Below are 12,906 nucleotides of genomic sequence, written 5' to 3'. Positions count from 1 at the left end.
TCCTGGCCCCTTTTTGCCCTTCTGATTTCCTTTTTTTTAGTTTACTTAGTTCCTGAAACTCCCCCAGGGATGTACTTGATCCCAGCTGCCTATACATGTCCCATGCATCCTTCTTGTTTTTGACTAAAGTCTCAATTTCCCTCGCCAGCCAAGCTTCCTTTCGTTTGCCTGTTTTGCCCTTCACTCTAACGGGGATATACACATTCTGAGCTTTCTTCAGTACACTTTTAAAAACATCCCACTTGGCCGATGTTCCTTTCCCCTCTGTTACCTTGCTCCAGTCAACTTGATCGAGACCTTCTCCCATACCCTCAAAGTTGGCCTTATCCCAGTTGAACATTTTGACACGTGAACCCTCTCCGTCCTGATCCATAACTATCTTAAACCTAATCGAACTGTGGTCACTGGTCCCAAAAGGCTCCTCCACACACACTTCATTAACTTGCCCTTCCCAATTTCCCAATACTAGATCCAGCGTTGCCCTCTCACATGTGGGAGCCTCCACATACTGCTTAAGAAAACTCTCCTGAACACTTTTGAGGAATTGCACCCCGTTGTACCCCTCATGCTATGATGTTCCCAGTCTATTTTGGGAAAGTTAAAATCCCCTACTACAAAGACCTTATTTGGCCTGCAGCTGTCTGCAATCTCCAGGCACATTTGTTTTGTTCTTCTAATTCCCGTTGACTATTCGGGGGTGATCGCACCTCCTCCAACCTCATCTATTGCATCCGCTGCTCTAGATGTCAACTTATTTACATCGGCGAAACCAAGAGCAGGCTCGGCGATCGCTTCGCTCAACATCTGCGCTCGGTCCGCGTTGGCCAAACTGATCTCCCGGTGGCCGAGCACTTCAACTCCCCCTCCCATTCCCAGTCTGACCTTTCTGTCATGGGCCTCCTCCAGTGCCATAGTGAGGCCCACCGGAAATTGGAGGAACAGCACCTCATATTTCGCCTGGGCAGCTTGCAGCCCAGTGGTATGAACATCGACTTCTCCAACTTTAGATAGTTCCTCTGTTCCTCTCTTCCCATCTTCCTTCCCAGATGTCCCTCTATCTTCCCGTCTCCACCTATATCATTCCTTTGTCCCGCCCCCCCTGACATCAGTCTGAAGAAGGGTCTCGACCCGAAACGTCACCCATTCCTTCTCTCCTGAGATGCTGCCTGACCTGCTGAGTTAGTCCAGCATTTTGTGAATAAATCCCTTTCTTGTTCCTCAGCTCCACTAGCCTCACGAGACGAACCGTTTGTAATGTCACCTCTGAACACAGCCGTGACATCCTCCTTAACCAACAATGTAACCCTCCCTCCCCTTTTTCCCCTGACCCATGTCTCTCCTGAAGCTCCTGTACCCGGAACATTGAGCTGCCAGTCCTGCCCCTCTCCCTTAACTAGGTTTCAGTCATGGCTACAACATCCCAGTCGCTCATACCTATCCATGCCCTAAGCTCATCTGCCTTACCCGTCAGGCCCCTTGCATTAAAATACGTGCAGTTAAACCAACCCAACTTCCTCGCTCTCTGCCTTTCACCTGCCTATTCTTTCCACTAACCTTTCCCATACCAACTTCTAGCCTCTCAGGTGTCTCGGTCCTGCACGAGGTCCCAGCCCCTTGACAATCTAGTTTAAACCCTCCCGCGTAGCATTAGCAAACCTTCCCGCTAGGTTGTTGGTTCCAGGGCCGTTTTTACAGCATCATGGGCCCCCGGGCAAAGCAGTGTCCTGGGGCCCCTACCGTTACTCTCCCACACCCCCCTTTCCCTACCAGCCCCCCCCCCCCGTCGTGCCGGCGAAAAGCACTTACCGAAAAGCACTTAGCGATGGACTTAGGGTGCTACATTGTTGCGAAAAGCACTTACAGATCGCTGTGAGAAGCACTTAGTGACCGAAAATGTTGCGAAAAAAGCACTTATTGAACCTACATTTTTAAAGTAGTATTTATTTATTGCAAGTCACTTAACATACACAAATCAGCATGGGGCCCCTATGCTCGTGGGCCCCCGGGCAAGTGCCCATCAGGCCCATGCGTTAAGACGGCCCTGGTTGGTTCCCCTCCAGTTTAGGTGCAACCCGTCCCTTTTATACAGGTCACCCCTGCCCCGAAAGAGATCTGAATGATCCAGAAATCTGAATCCCTGCCCCCTGCACCAACTCCTCAGCCACGCCTTCATTTCCCCTTTCTTCCTATTCTTACCTTCACTAACACGTGGTACTGGAAGCAATCCTGAGATCACTACCCTGCAGGTCCTGCTTTTCAGTCTTCTACCCAATTCCATAAATTCTTGTTGTCCTAGGCTCTCACACTAGTGGAAACATTCTCTCCACAGTCACTCTATCCAAGTCTTTAACTATTTGGTAAGTTTCAATGAGGTCCCCCCTCATCCTTCTAAACTCCAGCGAGTACAGGCCCAGAACCTTCAAATGCTCATCATAGGTCAACCCAATCATTCCTGGAATCATTCTCATAAAAACCAGGGTCCAATAAAATTCCTAACTTGCATGAAGCTCAGAGTAGACAATAAATGCAATGTTTAATAAATACAATCAAAAATTCAAAAAACCCCAGCAAAATGATGCAGAAAACTGAAAAGAACAGTGGTGCAAAAACAAACTAAAGTGCTATAATGAAATAACCAAACGAGATCTTCGGTTTCCTCCCACACTCCAAAGACGTACAGGTTTGTAGGTTAATTGGCTGGGCAAATGTTTAAAAAAATTGTCCCTAGTGGATGTAGGATAGTGTTAATGTGCGGGGATCGCTGGGGGGCGCGGACCCGGTGGGCCGAAGGGCCTGTTTCTGCGCTGTATCTCTAAATCTAAATCTATACACTGGAATTTAGAAGGATGAGAGGGGATCTTATCGAAACATATAAGATTATTAAGGGGTTGGTCACGTTAGAGGCAGGAAACATGTTCCCAATGTTGGGGGAGTCCAGAACCAGGGGCCACAGTTTAAGAATAAGGGGTAGGCCATTTAGAACGGAGATAAGGAAAAACTTTTTCAGTCAGAGAGTTGTGAATCTGTGGAATTCTCTGCCTTAGAAAGCAGTGGAGGCCAATTCTCTGAATGCATTCAAGAGAGAGCTAGATAGAGCTCTTAAGGATAGTGGTCAGGGGGTATGGAGAGAAGGCAGGAATGGGGTACTGATTGAGAATGATCAGCACTGATCACATTGAATGGCGGTGCTGGCTCGTAGGGCCAAATGGCCTACTCCTGCACCTATTGTCTATTGTCTATTGTCTATAATATTTAGAGCGTTTAAAAGACATCTGTGCATAATGCTTCCTCGCGTCGTTGTGCATGCACTGAACCAAATGTATATTTTAAGACATAATTGCCACTTAAATATTAATGTGATTGACTTTTTGTCAGCTGTGTGGTCACATGGAGTTTAGGTAAACACTGCAGCTACTTGGAATGCAAATGACATAGTACCTTTCTGTCAGCATTGCTAATTAATTTATTCAACTCTCCTGTCATTGAGAATTACTTACAAACAAAGTTCAGTCATAGAACATAGAACTGTCCAGCACAGGAACAGGCCTTTGGCCCACAAAGTCCATGCTGAACATGGTGCCAAGTGAATCTGATCTCCTCTGCCTGTGTGAGATCCATATCCCTCCATTCCCTGTGTATATATATCCATGTTCCTATCTCCACCACCAACCTGTCTCCACCACCAGCCCTGGCAGTCATCTCACCACTCTCTGTGTAAAAATAAAATTGCAGTTCCTTGTTTCTGGCATTAAGCCAACTTGGATTAAACCTGCTAACGTAATGAGAGATTGCACTGCGTAGCTCTACCTGTCAAATCACAGCCAAAGAGATAGAAGGCAATGTAACATAAAATTTCAGGCGTATATTTTCGACATGTCGTTCAGCAGGAACTGATCTCCAAGCCTTGGAGATCCTCCCAGTAGCTGGTCAACTGCCGTGGAGAGACGCCATGCACTGCAATTAATCTGCTGTACACACACTTGTCAAACTTCGGCTTTTGTATGAAGAACAACTCTTTTTCCGGAATATGTAGATTTACACCTAATATCTTCAAACAAATTCCAACAAAGACGTCCTCAAACCTAACTGGTTTCACATGGCCCATCATCTCGTAAATCTTTAAACTCAACTCCCCAGACAAAACGTAACCAAGGCCACTGCAGTATGGAGGATATACACTGAAAGGGTAGTCCGTTTTGGAAATGTATGCCTTTGCAAAAGAACCCCGGTGCGGTTTAGTGTTGATGAAGGGAAAGCCCGTGAAAAACTGGCTGGAAATAGTCTTGTTCGTCTTTAGCAGAAAATGGACTAAATGCTTCACATTTACAAATACATCCGAATCAACTTTCATCACATATTCAGCCTTGGGGCAAAATTCTGAAATCCACTGAAATCCCATTATCGTCTTCAAAGTCAGGTTATTGTAAGATTCTATGAAATTCTGGCTGATTATATCTCCATACTGGACATTCTCTTCTCCTATCGATTGCTTCCCGGGATTCCAGCGCTCACTATCTTTTCCGATCAGAAACAGAGTGAGGACCTTTTTGCCCAGCCACATCCGTTTTTGCCCCCACGTAACTCTGATCGCCCGCCGCTCTTCGACTTCATTCGGTCTCGTCGCGACCAGTATAACTAGAAAATGATCTTCACGTTTCAAATGTGGAGTCAAGGTAAAGTTGGCGTTCCTCTTGGAGACCGGATTTGCCTCGTAGAAGAACTGCAAATTGACGGTTTCCTTTGTATTAGATTTTGAATATATTAACCAACAAATAATACCGAACTGGAGGAGAAAAAGAACCTGCTTCCACTGGGAGATAAGTTTCATGATCGTATAACGAATGACGGAGATGGCATATTTCAATTTTAACTTCATCATTAGTCAGTCCTCCTTATAATCTGCAAAAATAAAAGAAACAGTTATCTAATTCCAGGACCTACAGTTTTTCAGGTTCAGATGATTAATATTACATTTTAATCTGTTCATCTCTGTTACAGACGGCTTTATTTGATGAAATATTGTTTTACATCCCTGCAAAGCAAATGAAAACAGTATATATTAAGGGTTTTTGTTTTGCACATGCACTCATTGGATCAGAGCCAGCTTCCAGAAGGAAGTGTTTTTGCTAACTGATTGTTTCCAAGTAACTATGGATGTCACAGATACGTGAGCAACAAACCACTTGGGAGGAGGTTTCAACAACATCCTTCACAACTCTGAACCATTTCCAGCACTCTCGATTGCTATTTGAGTAACTTCTGTTTGTATTTCAAAGAAATGCCCTTGTGCATATTCATATTTCATATTTCCTTACAACATGGTAGGAAGCCACTTGGCCCATTGAGTCTATGCCGGCTCACAGAGTAATCTTGTTCATAAGTTTATAGGAGCAGAAGTCTACTCCGCCACGGCTGATCTATCTTTCCCTCTCAACCCCATTCTTCTGCTTTCTCCCCATAACCCTTGGCACCTTGTTCCCCCACAAGTTTTCTCTGTAACCTATTCTCCCCACATTCCCATCAATTCTACTACTTAACCTCACCAGCAGCAGTTTATCCCGGCCAATTAATCTATCAACCCACGTGTCTATCGGATGTTGGATGAATCAGAGTATCAGACGAAATCCATGCAATCACATGGAGAACGTGCAATCTCTGCACTGACAGCAGAGGTCAGGATTGAACCCGAGTCATTGGAGCTGTGAGGCAGCAGCTCCACACTACATTATGCCAACATTAGACTTAATTTATTCATATTAAAAAAGGTTTACAACAATGGCTTTCCATATTTCTTTTTCAGTGCATAGACACAAGTCGTGATTTCCGTTTCTGGACCTAGTTTGTACAAGAGTTTGAAAGATTATCACAAAGTTTGCAGCCTGGCTGTTTCAGGTTTTGATATAGTTTGTGGACCTTCTCACCAGTGCAGCAGTGGGCATGGACGAGAAAGAAACAAGGACCTTCACAGTGTGTGAAATAAATAAGTCATCCACAGTGTTAGAGAAGAATATGTGGTGATGAGATTCAAAACGAGCATGCAGACAGAGCAGCAATTGGGAAGGCAGGTGGAATGTTGCAAAGAGGATGGGTTGCAAAAGTAAAGCTTAACTTTCAGCCAACTTAGCCTTCTTAATGCACATCAAGCACACCTGCGGCCAATGCTCACACCAGCATAGAATCCTCAGCAGAATCCAGCCTTTTAAAATATATTAAGAGAAATATAATGGCAATGGGAGATGTGAGCGTGTTCAAGGCAGATGCAAACAAAACTCTCATGAATGATAAGGAAATTATGATATACTTCTCCCTTTCTGTTCTTACGTTTGAGGAAGAAAACCAAATGTTATTTTGAGGAATACCTCAAAGCGATGACATACTTCTTCACTGACAAACTTGACTGTGAATTCCATCTTTACTGAGGTGCCATAAAAAAATGTGCTTTTCCCTGGCAAGGAGCAAGCATATATGATGAACACGAGAATAGGGAATGCTATGTGTATCAGGCGTTGGTTTTCAAAACAAGAACAATGGGTTTTTATTTTAAATTTGACCTGGGGGCTGTTCCTTTTCCTGTGCCATGCCTGCACCACCAAAATGACAAACTGGGAAACAATTGGGGCAGGAGCTGATTGCTTGCAAACAAGTAACCTAGTTAGTAGAGGCGGGTTACTGATGACAAGCCACTGCATTATCATATCATATCATATCATATACATACAGCCGGAAACAGGCCTTTTCGGCCCTCCAAGTCCGTGCCGCCCAGTGATCCCCGTACATTAACACTATCCTACACCCACTAGGGACAATTTTTACATTTACCCAGCCAATTAACCTACATACCTGTACGTCTTTGGAGTGTGGGAGGAAACCGAAGATCTCGGAGTAAACCCACGCAGGTCACGGGGAGAACGTACAAACTCCTTACAGTGCAGCACCCGTAGTCAGGATCGAACCTGAGTCTCCGGCGCTGCATTCGCTGTAAAGCAGCAACTCTACCGCTGCGCTACCGTGCCGCCCATTGCATTATACTGAGCATTACTCATTCCACATATCGTTAAGGTGAGAGGGGCAATGTTTAAAAGAGATGTGCAGGACATGTTTTAATTGCTCTTGGGGGTGATGGTGAAGGCAGATACAATAGTGGCACCTAAAAATCTTTTAGATAGGCACTTGGCACAGCAGTAGAACTGCTGTCTTGCAGCACCAGTTCTCCCTGTGACCGTGTGGGTTTCCTCCGGCTGCTCTGGTTTCCTCCCACACTCCAAAGACGTACAGGTTTGTAAGTTAATTGGCTTTGGTAAAAATTGTAAATTGTCCCTAGTGTGTGTAGGATAATGCTAGTGAACTTGGTGATTGCTAGTCGGGGCGGACTCAGTGCGCCAAAGGGCCTGTTTCCGCGCTGTATCTCTAAACTAAACTAATCATGGATATGTAGTGAATGGAGGGATATGGATTACATGCAGGCATATAAGAGCTAATAAACATGTTTATAATGGCAAACAGGATACTTACAGATTCTTTTGTTCAGAGGATAAGAGCAAAGCTACATGGAAATGAATTCAACGAGCTTGTTTCTCACACAAAGGGCCAGGAATACATCCCAAGTCTGCAAATGATGTGCCAATTAAAACCTTCCAAGAAGAACGAGAGACACTTGTTAGGTCAGGATTTCAATGAATCTATATACTAAAACTCTTGTTTGTTTGTTTGTTCCTGAAGTACAGCCAAAATGATACACGATAGCGCGACAATTTTAGGCCCACCATACGCACCTTCGTCCCTTTGGTGCTAATGGAAGAAATTTCATTGAAATAGGTGTTGTGTTTTTTAAGTTATTCATATTTAAAAGTTTAAATCTATCTCCTAGGAAGGGCGGGGGGAGGGAGGGGGGAGGAGGATAAGGGGGGGGTTGAGGGGCATGGAGAGGGGAAGGGGGAGGGGAAGAGGGGGAGGGAAAGGGGAGGGGGTGGAGGGGTGGAGGGAGGGAGCGGAGAGAGGGGGTGGAGGGAGGGGGAGGGGAGGGAGGGAGGAGGGGAGGGGGAGGGGAGGGGGAGGGGAGGGGGGGGGAGGGGAGGGGGAGGGGAGGGAGGAGGGGAGGGGAGGGGGAGGGGAGGGGGAGGGAGGGGGGGGAGTATGGGGGAGGGGGAGAGGGGAGGGTAGAGGGGGAGGGGGAGAGGGGAGAGGGGGAGGGGGGAGGGGGGAGGAGAGGGTGCTGCACCAATGCAGGAGAGGTTTGGGCCCAACGGGTCCACTTGGTCTAGTATTAAATAAAGACCAGTTGTTTGAGGTCAGGAGGACAGAATTTTGAGATAAACACAAGAGGTTTAATGGCCTCCACTTTATCCTCTGACGTGACTCATTTTGTCAAGCATGGCTTGGTTTAGTTTAGTTTAGAGATCTGTCGTTTTTATATCTCTAGACTCCCTCTTCACTGACTCTCAAACTGAAGAAGGGTCTCAACCAGAAACGTCACCCATTCCTTCCCTCCAGAAATGCTGTATGTCCCGCTGAGTTACATAGAAACATAGAAACATTGAAAATAGGTGCAGGAGGAGGCCATTCGGCCCTTCAAGTCAGCACCGCCATTCATTGTGATCATGGCTGATCATCCACATCAGTAACCTGTGCCCAACTTCTCCCCATATCCCTTGATTCCACTAGCCCCTCGAGCTCTATCTAACTCTCATTTAAATCCATTCAGTGATTTGGCCTCCACTGCCCTCTGTGGCAGAGAATTCCACAAATTCACAACTCTCTGGGTGAAAAAGTTCCTTCTCAACTCAGTTTTAAATGGCCTCCCCTTTATTCTAAGACTGTGGCCCCTGGTTCTGGACTCCCCAACATTGGGTTGCTCCTGCATTTTGTGTCTGTCTAATGTTAATAAGTATTTGACCATTCAAGACGTTGATAAGAAATGTTTTTCCACAAATAGAACTAACAGGGGTTTAGTCACTGACTGTTTTTCTAAGAACAGGCAAATGAGCAGAATGCAGTAAAACAGCAGACAATAGTATTCAGTCTATATGGTTTGGATAAATTATAAAACAATAGATCCTTGATTAGTACGGGTGTCAGGGGTTATGGGGAGATGGCAGGAGAATGGGGGTGAGAGGGAAAGATAGATCGGCCATGATTGAATGACGGAGTAGACTCAGTAGACTTGATGGGCCGTATGGCCGCATTCTGCTCCTATAGCTTATGAATGTGGAATGCTAAAAGTACAGAGGCTAATATAAAACTTCACTCAAATACTTTATATTTTAAAACAAATATTAGCACGTTTTTGCTTCTTTCCTCTCTGATTCCCACAGTTACGCTGGAAAGCAAAACATTCTGTTCGGTATCACTGTAAGAATTACATCTCCAACAGTACTTACGGATTGGATTTGTGGCTTTCTGTGGTCATGTACACTTGGTTTCTTAATCACGGTGGAAGTAGCTAATTGTCGGATTATAAACAACCTCACAATATTTCACAAACCCGACTAACTATAAAAGAAAGACAGGAACCTAGTGCTTCATTCGCTTGGCAGTGTCCAGTGTCAAACGTGTGCATTTTCATTCCCTGACAAAAAGCCTTCAAACCATCAACAAACCGACCACACCTTCCCAGCCTGGTGCGGAGAGCAACTTTCCGTACACAGGCGAGGTAATATTTAAAAACAATTCCTGTGTTTAGATTGAAAATAATCGCTCTTAGAACTAATTCAAACCTGCCTGTCCATTAACTCGGTCTATTTTCACATTTACTTAACAAAAACATCTCGATTTTCAGTGGCTCGTTTTTAATCCAATGTAATTAATAATAATAATAATAATAATAATAATAATAATAATAATACATTTATTTTATATAGCGCTTTTCAAGATACTCAAAGACGCTTTACAAAGCAAACAAGACATAAAAAACAAACAAACAAACAAAAGATTTGTCCTGACGGACAATTAATATAATCATAATTTATATACAACGTTTAAAGCCGGGATTTTTTTGCAGAACAAAATCGCACTCAATATGGTTTGGATTCTTTTTTTACACAAAATGGTGATACATTTATCGTCACAAATTAAAATGAATTTTACGCAAAGTGAATTAATATAATCGCAGTCTGAAGACGGGTCTGGACCCGAAACGGAGTCTGCAGAAGGGGTTCGACCCGAAACATCGCCTATCCATCCATGCCTGGCCTGCTGAGTCACTCTAGAAGCGGAGACGACACCAGAAGCTGGAGTAACTCAGTGGGAGAGGCAACATCACTGGAGAAAAGGAATGGGTGGCGTTTCGGGTCCAGATCCTTCTTCAGACTTTATCTTCGGAGTAAACCAGAATCTGCAGTTTCTTCCTACACGAGTTACTCTAGCACTTTAGTATAAGAAAATAACTGCAGATGCTGGTACAAATCGATTTAATCACAAAATGCTGGAGTAACTCAGCAGGTCAGGCAGCATCTCGGGAGAGAAGAAATGGGTGACGTTTCGGGTCGAGACTCTTCTTCAGACTTTAGCACTTTGGTCTTTTTGTGTATTAACCTGCCTGCACCTGCGGTTCTTTGTTTCTACAAGATAAACTATTTTTAGAAAGCGAAGACGATATTTATTTTTCTAATTCATCAAATTAAAAGAAACATGCAATTATAAAATTTAGAGACCACGATTTAAAAAAAAAACGATTTCTGGATTTACATTGAACTTCGCGAATCTTCACAAATTACCTATTAAAACAATTCTGGTGGAGATCACGCACCCACAGAGTACACTAGTCCAATTAAAGACGAGTCATTATCTCTTTAGGATTTACATTTTCCCCTTCTCACCCCCCCCGACAAGAGATGAAATTGAATACTTGCAATAGAGCACGTGTGGATCACCACTGCGAACACCGCAGATATGTTAAAGATAGACACAAAATGCTGAAGTAACTCAGCGGGACAGGCAGCATCTCTGGATAGAAGGAATAGGTGACGTTTCGGGTCGAGACCCTTCATCAGACTAAGAGCCAGGGAGGGGAACACTGGAATTATTTATCCACCCGATTTGTCTAGCTTTTTATTGATAATGTTTTTGTTTTCATTATCACCAGATGCTAAGTTGTTAACAAATCACATCGGGGCAGAGTCTAAACATTAGATGATGAAATTGCTTAGTTGTCGCTGAAAATCAAAAAGTCTAAATATTTCATCATTCCCTTCCCGCTTAGCTCAAACTGTGACTTGACATGGATTCAACATCGGAGTCTGAAGAAGGGTCTCGACCTGAAACGTCACCCACTCCTTCTCTCCAAAGATGCAGCCTGTCCCCCTGAGTTACATTGTGTGTCTACCTTCGATTTAAACGAGCATCTGCGGTTCTTTCCTTAAACACTTTTCATTTAAGGTAAGATGAACAGGTAAGTGAAATTGCAAGCAATCCCTCCCTACTTTCTGGGCATTCATGGATTAGCTCTGGATAATCTACTGCAGGTTTTTCGGTCAAACGTCCACCCTCTTGACAGTTTAAGCCTTACCGATGTTGAATACATGTGTAGGAAGGAACTGCAGATGCTGGTTTACACCGAAAGTAGACACAAAATGTTGGAGTAACTCAGCGAGACAGGCAGCATAAGAAAAGAACTGCAGATGCTGGTACAAATCGATTTATTCACAAAATGCTGGAGTAACTCAGCAGGTCAGGCAGCATCTCTGGAGAGAAGGAATGGGTGACGTTTCGGGTCGAGACCCTTCTTCAGACTCCCAATCCTTCTTCAGACTCCGATGTTGAATATATGTCAGGTTACAGTTTGAGCCAAGTGGGAAGGGAATTATGAAATATTTAGACTTTTTGATCTACAGCGACAACGACACGATGTCATAGATACATAGACAATAGGTGCAGGAGTAGGCCTTTCGGCCCTTCGAGCCAGCACCGCCATTCAATGTGATCATGGCTGATCATCCACAATCAGTAACCCGTCCCTGCCTTCTCCCCATATCCCTTGATTCAGCTAGCCCTGAGAGCTCCATCTAACTCTTTTAAATGCATCCAATGAATCGGCCTCCACTGCCTTCTGAGGCAGCGAATTCCACAAATTCACAACTCTCTGTGTGAAAAAGTTTTTCCTCATCTCAGTTTCAAATGGCTTACCCCTTATTCTTAAACTGTGGCCCCTGGTTCTGGACCCCCCCCCCCCCCCCATATTGGGAACATGTTTCCTGCATCTAGCGTGTCCATTCCCTTAATAATTTTATTATTTCCAAAAGACCCCCTCTCATCCTAAATTCCAATGAATACAAGCCCAGTCGCTCCATCCATCATATGACAGTCCCGCCATCCCGGGAATTAACCTGGTGAACCTACGCTGCACTCCCTCAATAGCAATGTCATCTTCTAATGTTTAGACTGCCTCAGATATGGTTGTTAACAACTTGCCATCTGGTGATAATGAAAAACAAAAACATTATAGATAAATAGCTAGACAAATCGGGTGTATAAATAATTGTGAACCTTCCCATACCCTCAGTGTTCCCCTCCCTGACTCTTAGTCTGAAGAAGGGCCTCGTCCAGAAACGTCAGATATTCCTTCTTCCCGGAGATGCTGCCTGGCCCGCTGAGTTGCTGTAGCTTTTTGTGTCTATCGTCTGGATAAATCAGGGCAGGTCGCACAGTTGCATCTCGCAGCTCATTTTCCTTCTGCAGGAGCATCCCTTTTGCAAAAAGCCGACAGTGCATTCGCGGGCGTACCCCGACGTACCCCGGCGCTAGAGGGGATTCGGGGGGTATCTAGCGCTCCGGAACTGACCTTTAAAATGCGATCCGTCCATGAAAATGGTTGAAATTAGACCAGCATGCGTCAGTGAAAGGAAAGGAACATAACGTATTCAGAAAGAAACCAACCAGGGAACGGTTTCTAATAAGTCACGGATCATTAGG

General features: G+C 44.5%; 1 protein-coding gene across 3 annotated transcripts; it reads right to left on the bottom strand.

Moving 5' to 3' along the window:
- Window positions 1-1,868: 1,868 nt before the first annotated feature.
- LOC144599680 (UDP-GalNAc:beta-1,3-N-acetylgalactosaminyltransferase 1-like) lies at window positions 1,869-12,906 on the bottom strand. Of its 3 annotated transcripts, none has more exons than XM_078410868.1 (3): window positions 12,776-12,906; window positions 7,513-7,631; window positions 1,869-4,899 (listed from the first exon to the last, which is right to left on the bottom strand). In XM_078410868.1, exon 3 carries the CDS (start codon window positions 4,877-4,879, stop codon window positions 3,881-3,883), a length of 999 nt encoding a protein of 332 aa, XP_078266994.1. In that variant the 5' UTR covers window positions 4,880-4,899; window positions 7,513-7,631; window positions 12,776-12,906; the 3' UTR covers window positions 1,869-3,880. The 3 variants fall into 3 exon arrangements, with proteins under 3 accessions (XP_078266994.1, XP_078266995.1, XP_078266996.1); XM_078410869.1 differs by lacking the exon at window positions 12,776-12,906 and adding an exon at window positions 12,491-12,756; XM_078410870.1 differs by lacking the exon at window positions 12,776-12,906 and adding an exon at window positions 9,378-9,424.

Source organism: Rhinoraja longicauda, chromosome 13 (assembly GCF_053455715.1).
Source record: "Rhinoraja longicauda isolate Sanriku21f chromosome 13, sRhiLon1.1, whole genome shotgun sequence".
Taxonomy (NCBI): domain Eukaryota; kingdom Metazoa; phylum Chordata; class Chondrichthyes; order Rajiformes; family Arhynchobatidae; genus Rhinoraja; species Rhinoraja longicauda.
Note: the sequence above shows the minus strand (reverse complement) of the source record. Positions and strands in the feature narration are given on the sequence as shown.

What these genes read in the sequence shown, in the direction of transcription:
- LOC144599680 (XM_078410868.1), bottom strand. Translation starts at nt 4,879, where the DNA reads ATGATGAAGTTAAAATTGAAATATGCCATCTCCGTCATTCGTTATACG.